The 11,720-nt window shown below is 39.4% G+C and overlaps 1 protein-coding gene across 1 annotated transcript in view; it reads left to right on the forward strand.

Moving 5' to 3' along the window:
• Window positions 1-9,553, forward strand: part of SNX29 (sorting nexin 29) — a 441,491-nt gene extending 431,938 nt beyond the window's left edge. Inside the window, exon 21 of the mRNA XM_074965421.1 lies at window positions 5,969-9,553. Within this exon, the coding sequence (XP_074821522.1) occupies window positions 5,969-6,098 (130 nt within the window). The 3' untranslated portion in view covers window positions 6,099-9,553. The remainder of the gene's footprint in view (window positions 1-5,968) is intronic.
• Window positions 9,554-11,720: the final 2,167 nt, after the last annotated feature.

Below are 11,720 nucleotides of genomic sequence, written 5' to 3' on the forward strand. Positions count from 1 at the left end.
TAGCGTTAAAGGTAATCTTGTTTGTTATGAGAAATGCCAGTCAAGGCAAAATTTGTTTATTTCTTCCCTTTTATAAATCTGATGCTTATGCATACTGAAAATTATGTGTATTTATTTTTATTACTTCCAGTTTAGCCTTGGAAGACAAGCGACTAGGGTGGCACTGCTGATACCTGTTCCAGGAGACCAGCAGGCTATAACATAGTATTCCCATGAGCTGGATAGGGTGAATTGGCCTAAAAAGTCATTATATCCAAAACTCACTTGTTATAGAAACAGAATAGCAAACCAAATGGATTTATACAAATTTCAACCCAGCCTGTCAGGCCTAACAAATGGAAATGATCATGAATTTCAGATAACAGCTGAACATATTACATGTCTGACAAGCTGGAATGTTAGAATTCTATTTGCTCCAGGCCAGACTGAGCTAGGCAGAGAAGTTAAGGAAATTACAAGTTTCCTTTTCTACCATACAAGAGACACATTGGCTGAGTACAGGAGAGTTGACAGGTGGAAATTATACTTTCTTTTACTCTGGTCGTTCAAGTGGACAAGCAAAGCATAGAGATGGGGTTGTTACAGCAGTGGACAAGAAAACAGTTACTTCAGTGAACAGCTGGAAACTGGTGTCTGGGTGGATTGTCATAGCAGAGTTTACTACTGCTTACGATAAACTATGCATAACAGCGTTACGCACCAGCAGAAGAAGAGGGATGGATTTTATCAGCAGCTGGATAATACTGTAGATCATGGTATGATCCTGATAATGAGATATATGAATGCAAAGATTAGTAGTGGACATGGTAAACAAATGAATAGTGTTGGACCACACAGCATCATGATGGCAAACAATAATTAGAAAAACTTAAAAATTTGCTGTGAGATGCATGATCTAATTATTGGTGGTACTTGGTTTCTTCACAAAGACACACACAAGGTTACATAGAACTCACCAGATGGTCAAACTGTAAACCAGACTGACCATATTATTATCAGTAAAAGGCATAGACTGTAACTGTTGGATATTAGTCTACAGAAATGCTGAGTGTGGCAGTGATCATGAATGGGAAAAATTAAGTTAAAGTCCAAGAAAAAAAGATGGGTGCAGCTGGAACTAAATTTTATCTTGATAAGATAAAGGATAGCTCTACAAGGGAGGCATAAAAGGTGATGCTTGGAAGGCCTTTCAAGATAAGGTGGATAGAAAGCTGGCTAGATTGTCGGGCTCAACGGGTAGTGATCAATGGCTTCATGTCTAGTTGTCAGCCGGTATCAAGTGGAGTGCCCCAAGGGTCGGTCCTGGAGCCGGTTTTGTTCAATATCTTCATTAATGATCTGGAGGATGGCATGGACTGCACCCTCAGCAAGTTTGCAGATGACACTAAACTGGGAGGAGTGGTAGATACGCTGGAGGGTAGGGAAAGGAGACAGAGGGCCCTAGACAAATTAGAAGATTGGGCCAAAAGAAATCTGATGAGGTTCAACAAGGACAAGTGCAGAGTCCTGCACTTAGGACAGAAGAATCCCATGCACCGCTACACACTAGGGACCAATTGGCTAGGCAGCAGTTCTGCAGAAAAGGTTACAGTGGATGAGAAGCTGAATATGAGTCAACAGTGTGCCCTTGTTGCCAAGAAAGCTAACGGCATTTTGGGCTGTATAAGTAGGGGCATTGCCAGCAGATTGAGGGACGTGATCGTTCCCCTCTATTCGACACTGGTGAGGCCTCATCTGGAGTACTGTATCCAGTTTTGGGCCCCACACTACAAGAAGGATGTGGAAAAATTGGAAAGAGTCCAGGGGAGGGCAACAAAAATGATTAGGGGACTGGAACACATGAGTTATGAGGAGAGGCTGAGGGAACTGGGATTGTTTAGTCTGCAGAAGAGAAGAATGAGAGGGGATTTGATAGCTGCTTTCAACTCCCTGAAAGGGGGTTCCAAAGAGGATGGATCTAGACTGTTCTCAGTGGTAGCAGATGACAGAACAAGGAGTAATGGTCTCAAGTTGCAGTGGGGGAGGTTTAGGTTGGATATTAGGAAAAACTTTTTCACTAGGAGGTGGTGAAATACTGGAATGCGTTACCTAGGGAGGTGGTGGAATCTCCTTCCTTAGAAGTTTTTAAGGTCAGACTAGATGACCTCCTGAGGTCCCTTCCAACCCTGATATTCTATGATTCTATTATATTAATTTGTGATGATGAAGAAATCTCCCTATAGACTGGCTGGGAAATATTCAAGGAAACAATATAGAACACAGTGGAGGAAGTTATTGGAAGGCATAAGCAAAACATGAAAAGCTGGACAAGCAACAAAACAAGAACATCACTGTAAATGTGTAAACAAGTCAAATAAGTCTGCTGGGAAAGCGGAAGGAATAAAAGCGTTATGCAAAGTGGTGAAGAAATTACAAGGATTGGACAAGCAACTGTTTTGGAGAGAAGAGGCTCAGCAACTAGAGTAGGCCTCCAGAAATCAAGATATGAAAATAATATACAAAAAGATTAAGTTGTATGGAAACACAATCAGGCCAACAATACAAGCGGCAAAAAAGTACCTGTGAACTGACAACAAATGCCAAAGAGGTGCTGGAAGTAGGGAAGGACCATTCTGACAAAGTCTGAACCCTGCAGTTCATCCAGATGCAAGCATTCTAGTCATGCTAGGTGAATAGGGCAGCTTTCAAAGAGAAGGGACATCTGAACTACCATCAGAAGAAGAAATAGAAAGAGCAAGTGAAGCAGTTAAAAAATAGACAACTGAACTGCTCAATTGCTTAAAAGCCAATTAGACAAGTGCTATCGAAGCATCAGAAAAAATATACAAAAAGGTATGGGAAGAAGAGGAGTCACCAGATAACTGGCTAAAGGCAGTAGTTGGGCCAAACTTGAAGAAAGAAATAATTATAGGCATATAAGTATATCATCAGTACTGGGAAAAATCATGATGAAAGTAACTGTCAATGGATTAAGGCCAGTTTTAGAAAAATTAGTAGGCGAGGAACAGTGCAACTTCAGACCAGGTCCAAGTTGCATTTATTAGTTATTCATGCTCTGACAGTTGATGGAACAAAAAGTGAGAATGGGGTTTAAAGATGTTTGCTGTTTTCATCAACTTCACAACGGCATTTTTTTTGTAGGAAAACATTATGGAAAGTAGCAAAATCATATGGAGTTTCAGATAAGATGATTGCAATTACAAAGGCTATGTATAAAGATTCCTACAATGCTGTAAGAATTGATAGAGACTCAAGCAACTTGTTCAAGAGTTTGATGTAAGACAAGGGGATATGGAATCACTGTCACTTTTCTTCATGTTCTTAAACATTAAGAATGTTAGTTGAGTTGGAGGATGTGACATTGGATGATCTAGAGTTAAACTTCTTAGTTTGGGCAGATGACATCATACAACTGGCAGACCCATTTGAGTTAATGATGATGCTCTTTGCTACTTGGATAATTGGTGTATTAATACAGTAATAATAGTAAAGGAGTACTTGTGGCACCTTAGAGACTAACAAATTTATCTGAGCATAAGCTTTCGTGAGCTACAGCTCACTTCATCGGCTGCATGCAGTGGAAAACACAGTGGGGAGATTTTATATACACAGGGAACATGAAACAATGTGTGTTACCATACACACTGTAATGAGAGTGATCAGGTAAGGTGAGCTATTACCAGCAGGAGACGGGGGTGGGCGGGGAGGGAACCCTTTTGTAGTGATAATCAAGGTGGGCCATTTCCAGCAGTTGACAAGAATGTGTATTCCTTACATATTCTTGTCAACTGCTGGAAATGGCCCACCTTGATTATCAGTACAAAAGGGTTTTTTTGTTTTGGGAGGTTTTTTTTTTCCTCTCCTGCTGGTAATAGCTCACCTTACCTGATCGCTCTTGTTACAGTGTGTATGGTAAAACCCATTGTTTCATGTTCTCTGTGTATATAAAATCTCCCCACTGTATTTTCCACTGCATGCATCCGATGAAGTGAGCTGTAGCTCACGAAAGCTTATGCTCAAATAAATTTGTTCGTCTCTAAGGTGCCACAAGTCCTCCTTTTCTTTTTGCGGATACAGACTAACACAGCTGCTGCTCTGAAAGCAGTAATAATAGTATAGTCATAAATAGTAATAAATTCCCTCCCACAGCACCTATATCAATAAAAATAGAATCGAGGTAACATTAATATGCACAATTGAAATTGATTCAGAAAGCAGGCTCTTCTAGATACTGCATATAGCTTTTGTTAATTTGGATTCTCCAGTACTGTGATGTTACAAAATGAAAAATCATAAAATCTGGAAATGTAGAAATGGATATCTAATTATCTATGGCTACCACAGAGTAAGATTATGTACCCAGCCAAATTTTAGTGTTTTGATTTTATTGACAAGCAAGCAAAGCACTAAAGTTGTAATGTGTAAACCTTGCTATTACACAAGAACAACAAGTGTGTTGCTAAGAAGTTTTGAGATTTGATGAGCATTTTATGCAATTGTTTTCATGTTGCGGACTTTCTGGTCACAACGGAAGAATAAGTACTGTATTAGGAACTCTAGTGAACTTTAGTTAAAATCAATATACTTAAGGCTGTCTCAAAACTGAGGCTACTTCAAACTATTCTGATAGGGAAATGCACAACAATGAAACTTCATGTTGCTATTTGAAAAGCATTTTTATTTTCTGCTAACATTTTCTATTTAGCAACTGACTTTGGCAGAGTATTTTCTGGAACGACTGTCCATTATGTTGGGGAATATTGGCAACTGTTTATTAGCCTTACAAAACTAATGGTTATCACTGACAAAATGAAGTACTGTTGACTGACTTATCTTACTAAAGTACTCTGCTCCCTGAGGGTGAAATTTGCATCTTTGAACAGAGCCGGTACAAGGCCTATGTTCCATTTAGGTCCATCCCATTTAAGCCCTCAAAATATATCTTAAATGGAATCTAAGTGTTCATGTAATAATAATACCTACCTCTTTTACAGTGCTTTTCATCAGTAGTTCTCCAAGTGGTTTTATGAAGGAAATAAGCCTTAGGCAGGCTCACTGCAGTGGTAAATGTCATCCTGCAGGGAGAAGAGATCTACATGGAGTTAATGTATTGTTTGCTTCCAAAATACATCAGCTTTTACCCAAAATAGTAAGGACTGCAGAAGAACATCTCTCTTTTTAATTCATCAACTCAGATTGAATATTGGTATAAATAGCTGATTTTACATGTCAAAATAACTTTGACTTTGCATGCTGCATAACCTTGTTATCATTTGGCTGGTTTGTGAAATGGTAATCAGTGATGTTGATTGAGACATGAGCAAACTGTATAATTTTAAATCCTGTAGAATCCTCTAAAAGTATAGCAAAAGTACACCATTATTCCTTTCTAATGTAGTTTTTGAGGAGTCTATAGCCTCTGAATGAGGCAGAATTTTCCGTTACTGCTTGTTGTTCTTAGAGTATTTGCTTTCCAAGTAAGTTGTTTTCAGAAGACTCATTCATGTAAGATCAAAGTCTGTTGTGGGCCAGAACAGAATGAAGAATTCCCAGCGGCAGTGTGTTACTAAAGTATTTCATCACGTAAGGATACATCCATCCATAATTAGACGAATGTTAACTAGGGCATCATCCAAGCTTTTGTCTAGTTTGCCTTTACATATATCACTACCAAATGCTTTTAATGCCATCTCTGAACTTCAGCCCACTGAGTTATGTTTTTATCTTAGAAATTACAGTCTTCCATAAAGTACTACTTGTTCTCATTTTTGCAAGAGCACATTTGTAATTCAGACTCCAGTTAGCAGTATAAATAATGCAGGTCTGTGTAATTAAAGATATGTACTGTACTTTGCCGTCATGTGCAGGATTCTCAAAACAGCTCCCTTTTCTGCATTTAGAATAACTACAGGAGAATTTACACACAACATGAACTTATTCTGGTGTTTTTGTTTTTCTTTTTTCCTAGTGATATCCAACCTGTGGGAGAACCAGTAAGCAAAAGCAATCGCTCAAGAGTGGCTACGCACTTTCCAAAGCTATCTCGGCACCATCAAAGGGAGCCACGGAACCTGGAGCCCCAAAGTGGTGATCTCTGACCCTTTTTATAATTGTGAACATCAGCACCATGTACTTTAAACTGCCCTGTGATTCTGACCTATCCTATACTGTTGATTATGGAAGGCCCTGGGGAGAATACAGCTGCATTGAGTTAATTCCTGAAAGGAGACTCTCAATACTAAAGTTAATCATTCTGATTTAACAGGTCACTTTTGAAAGCAGGAAGCATTTTCCCAAGGAAATATGAGGGCTGTTCACATGGGACTCAGCAAATTGTACACACTTCCTTTGTTTTGTAAAGCATTCTCTTTTCTTCTAAACTTACTCTACTACTATGAGTCCCTTGTTTGTGCTGTAGTGTCTCTTACACTCATACCATCTATTTCTGTTCCTGAGATCTGTGTGCATCATGTTCAGAGAATATTATTTTTTTCTTAGAAGTACAGCTGTAATTATCACTAATCAATATTTGTCAGAAAGTTGTACTTAAAAAACTTTCCTAACCCATTGCCTTTTGGAAATGGAATGACTGTTGCTTTTTCATTATGATACTCTGATGCACTCAAGAGTATTTTATAAATGTTACAAAGTAAGTGATGGGAGAAAAAACAGTAGAGAGGGCAAAAATAGCTTTTGTACGTTTCTAGTCAGATATTCCCAGAAGCTCTCACTTGTGAAGAGTAATTCTACCAAAATGGAGATTCTAATTATTTTCTATTGAAATTTTTGTTTTTGCTGCAAGGCAAGGTGCAGTACAAGTCAGCTCAAGGAGTTTAGCAAAAAAGGAAACACAAAGTTAACATGTTACAGAATAGAGTATTCCAGCATTTAGCTTTGTTCTGTTATTGATTTCTTGCTGATGTTATTATAAAAACAGTCTCTCAGCATTAAAGAAAGGGGACATTTGGGCATTCTTATAACTACTTTGTAAGACACATGAAATGCTGTTGCTAAGGATTGCCTAAGTTGAAAGTGCCTGTCACCTTTTTACTGGAAAGTGACTTGTAATGATGATGTGAGAACAGCTAAAGAAAACTGGGAGAATAATTGTTACAAGTGCTGGAAATTCTGAAATGGATCAACTGGAATCTAGTTCACAATATCTGTTAGCTATACTGCCATAGGCAGTACACTATGCTTTAGCCATCTTTTTTCCCCATGTATTGAGCCTTAACCAATATTCATTCATGTTTACTAAAGAATATATTCTGGTTTACCTGTGCCCCAGAACAACTCTCTTCTCACAAGTTGTTTGGGTAATCTGTGTTCCCATAGGTTGGTGTATTGTCCATCTATACCGAAAGAAGGACAGGAGACACTTGATATGGTTTTAATCAGACCGCAACTATATTATTAGATGTCTGTGACTACCTAGCAGATAAAAGTGTACCATGTACCCCTCTTCAACTCCTTCGCCCTTCCGGTCCCAGGGGATGAGTCAGTGTCGCCACGCTCACCCCTCCCCATTTTGCAGCAGCTTCTGACCTCTCTCCCTCACCCTTAAAGCACTGTTTCCTTTTCCTCAGCAAGCCGGAAAATGGTCCCCCGCATAAAGGGGCAGTGTGGTTCATTTTTGTTATTGCACTCAGTTTATTATGTTAAAACCTGACAGTAGTTAAAGAAACCCAAGGGTGGATTGTTTGTTTTTTTCAGAAAAAGAATCCACATATTATTAATGCACTTTCTTGAATGTAGAGCTATTTTAAAAAGTCTAATGAACTGAGACCCATATTCTTCAAGTCTTTGTCCCATTTTGTGGCACTTATTCACGAGTAGCCCTAGTGACTTCAGTCGGACTACTCACATTAATAAGGATTGCTCAAAGTGAATAATTGTTGCAGAACTGGCTTCTGAGTGTGAAGAACGAGTCCTGTAATCCTAACATAGCACTGAGTGATGAGAAAAGGCAACCAGCAGCAACCAGGTATTAACACGCAAGAGCCCAAAAGAAAAATCATGTCCCAGATATGAAATAGTGCTCTGTTACTTGCAATCTTATCTGCTACTACAGGATCTTCTGCACATCTGTAAGAGAACTCCTTTACAAACAAATCCCAATGAGCAGCTTACCAGAAAAGCTAGATGTCTTGGTTGCATCAGAAAATGAGTTAATATTGGTGTTTGAATCCAGCAGGGTGAGGTGTTTCTTTAAAAATAAAAAATAATAAAATCTGTAAGCAGACTGCAGCTAAAGCCTTTCCGAACCAATTAATTTGATGCATAACTTATATTTTGAAGTTTGTCTTTGTTGAAAAATTCATAGATTGAATGTGAATTCGACTTTGAAAGACTTAAGAATTCATATCTTTAAAAGGTCTAAGGACTTTACAAGATTGACAGGAGTGTAATCTGTAATTCATGTGCCAAATTTTGCCTACTAATATTGAATTACAGATTGAACTGAAAGCCTACCTTGCATAAATTCCTTTGAGGAGAATTGGATTTAGATGTGTTTACCACATGAATCTTTTTTTATCTTCAGAAAATATCTCACAATGTACAGCTTTTCCCCCGGTCTTTGAAAGGCTGCAAATGGCAAGGAAACTAATTTAGCAAATACACATATGCTAAACATAGAATGACGTGTACTATCCATATTTTTAAAACTGTCCTTATTGGCTCTTTAAATTATCTCTTTCTCTTCTCCAGATTAATTTTCCGTACCTAATTTTAGTATATGAATAAATATGCAAAAATACTGGACTCATTTACAGTGTACAAGTTGTTCTCCGCTAATTTTAGCATAAAATTACTCCTGGGGGAATTTTGCGCCACTGCGCATATGCAGAATTCATGTCCCTGCAGATTTCTTTGCTTCCCCACAGAAAAATGACTTTCTGACAGGGACGCAAAGGTAAACTGCAAGAGGAGTCATGCACCACTCCCTAGCTGTGCAGGTACATCATTTCAGGCATCTGGAACAGCCAGTGGAGGGGTAAATCACTGCAGAGCTGGGGACACCCCAGACAATGGCTCCTACCCTGAGCAGGGTTCAGCTGCTAGTCCCAGCTGGGCTGGAGGCAGGAGAGGACGGGACTTTCTCTTCCCCTGAAAGGAGTGGCTGGGGCTGTGTCAGACCCACACCCAGAACCCCACACACACATACCCTGCAACTGCAGGAACCTCAGCATCATCCCCTGCTTCCAGGCGCTCATCGCTCCACAGCTGCGGGGGGAGAGGTCACTGTATGGGGAGCTGCTTCCCCATCCACCTAACCTCCGTGCATCTGGACCTCCCATACCTCCCCCTTACACCCAGAACCCCCCTAGCCCTCCATACCTGAACTCCACCCCACTGAACCTCAACCCCTGCATCTGTATTCCCCCTGCACCCAGACGCCCTGCCTCCAGACTCCCACCCCTGCACCCAAACCACCTCCCACTGACCTCCCTGCACTCAACACCCCCGAGAAGCCCCACCCCCTGAGCCTCCACATCCAGACCTCCATGCCATTGACCCCAATTAGCTGCACCCAGACCCCCATCCCACCAAGCCCCACTCCCCCAGCACCCAGACCCCCACAGCTGAGAGCCCCACACTCAGACCCCTCTGCTGAATCCCAATCACTTTCACTTGGAAGCCCCTGCAGAGTCCCATACCTAGACCCCCCACTGAGCTGCCTGCACCCAGATTGTCCCACACAGAATCCTCTCACCCCACACCTGGATCCCCCCACACTGAGCCCCACTACACTTGGACAAATAAAACTTGCAGAATTTTAAAATATTGTGCACAGAATTTTTAATTTTTTGGAGCAGAATTTTTAATTCTTTGGCGCAGAATGCCCTCACGAGTAAATAAAATGTATATATGATACTAAGATTAGGTACGTCAGAGAACCTTCACTTTGTGAGCTTGTGTTATGTACTGCTGTTATTAATCCACTTAAATACTCTTCTGTTGTCTCTTTAAGAAAATAGTTCAGTGGAATCTCCTCTTCAGAATTAACACATTGTAAAAGGTTATTGAGTAGCTGAGCCTGCAATCTCAGTAGAAACATTCAATAACAGATTATACAATATGAGCCAGATCCTGCTTGCTTTACTCACATGATTAAGATGAATAGAATTTAGTGTTCTAAGGATTCTGGCCAAGATTTTTCAGAAGTGCATTTTGGATGCCCTAATTTTTGGCACCTGAGCCAAATGGTGCCTAGTTAGTGAGTCAGTTAATGCTAAGAACCCATCCTCTGACGATCAGGCCCTTTACAATGTTTGGGCACTGAAAATCATGACCATCTAGTTTAAACAATCTCGTAGGGTTATACCATGTATGCATATAAAATATTGTAATCATAACAATGGTTCTATTAAGTGTATAGGAATACTTTCAGTTTCTCCCATGTATCATTTAATTAAATGCATACAGTTCTGATTATTAAACACTGCTTTTGCAAATCTCACCCATATTGGTAGTGACTGAAAGCTGTGACTTTCTGATAGCTGATCAGTGGCTTATGCAAAATGAGTTGGTGGGCTCAATCCAGTTCTTGGTAGATAAGCATGTACATCACTGAACACCAGTCATTTGTGGTGGTCTGAGCAGTTAGGTTAACAATCAAATAGTCCTCTGTTTTCTAGAGTTGCCTTTCAAGTTTAGGCTTCTAGCACAGTGTCAGGACAGAATAGAGAAACTTGCAGTGTTACCTCCTATTCAGTACCTGTTCTGTATATTAGGGCACTATGAAATCTGCATTAACAAGAACATGGATGGAATCATGGAATGAAAACAAAAACAGGGAATCCAGCACTATACAAAAAAATAAAGTTGTCTCCTTGCTGTGGCCCCGGGGCCAGAGGAGCTCTGTGTTCCCACCACGACCCCAGGGCTGGAGGAGATTTAATTAATTTTTTTAATGGAAAAAAAAGAAATCAGAAAATAATAAATCTGAAAATCCACAATAATAAAATGGATTTTATAGGGCCCTTTGTGTATATACAGTTTAAATCTTCAGGGTCTTAATCTGGAATCTTTTGTGAATGCTTAAAATAAATTGTAGAAAATATTTTTAATGCTGTTTTTCTATTACATTCAAAATAAATAACTTTCTAAGAAACATAAAGTAGGCCGCAGACAGTTTCAATTTTATTACAGATGGGATTGTCTGTCAGTATTAATTTGTTAAATATTGACTACAGTTATTCAGAATCTTATCTATTTAGAGATTCTGGCATTCTATACACAGAATGTAATGCACTGACCTAAATCCTGTCTTAAATCAAATTTCCCATTTAAATCAAAACAAAACAAAAATCCCAAAATTAATCGGAGGCCGGATAATGACACAATAGCAAAGGCTTAACTTGACCTGTCTATTAAATCACACATTGGTGGAAGGATTAATAATTTCTAAACCAGTCCTGTTTAAAAAACATTGTCAGATGGTTAGTTGTAAACAAATTGTATAATTTTATACCCTTTGCAGGTTGTAAACCATTGAGATGGGATTAATATGATAAATATTTGCAGATACGGCATAATGGCAGTAAATTTGACTTTGGCTCACAAATAAGACCCAGATGTTAAGGTGCATTTTGTTGTTGTGAAATTAATGTTTTATTGTACAGACCAATGCCTTTTCAAGCTGTCAGATCACTGAACCTACTAGGAACCTATTAATATATAGGGTTGACTGGTTCAGGGCAGCCAGCTAGTCATGG

This window comes from Natator depressus, chromosome 10 (genome assembly GCF_965152275.1).
Source record: "Natator depressus isolate rNatDep1 chromosome 10, rNatDep2.hap1, whole genome shotgun sequence".
NCBI classification, from domain to species: Eukaryota; Metazoa; Chordata; order Testudines; family Cheloniidae; genus Natator; species Natator depressus.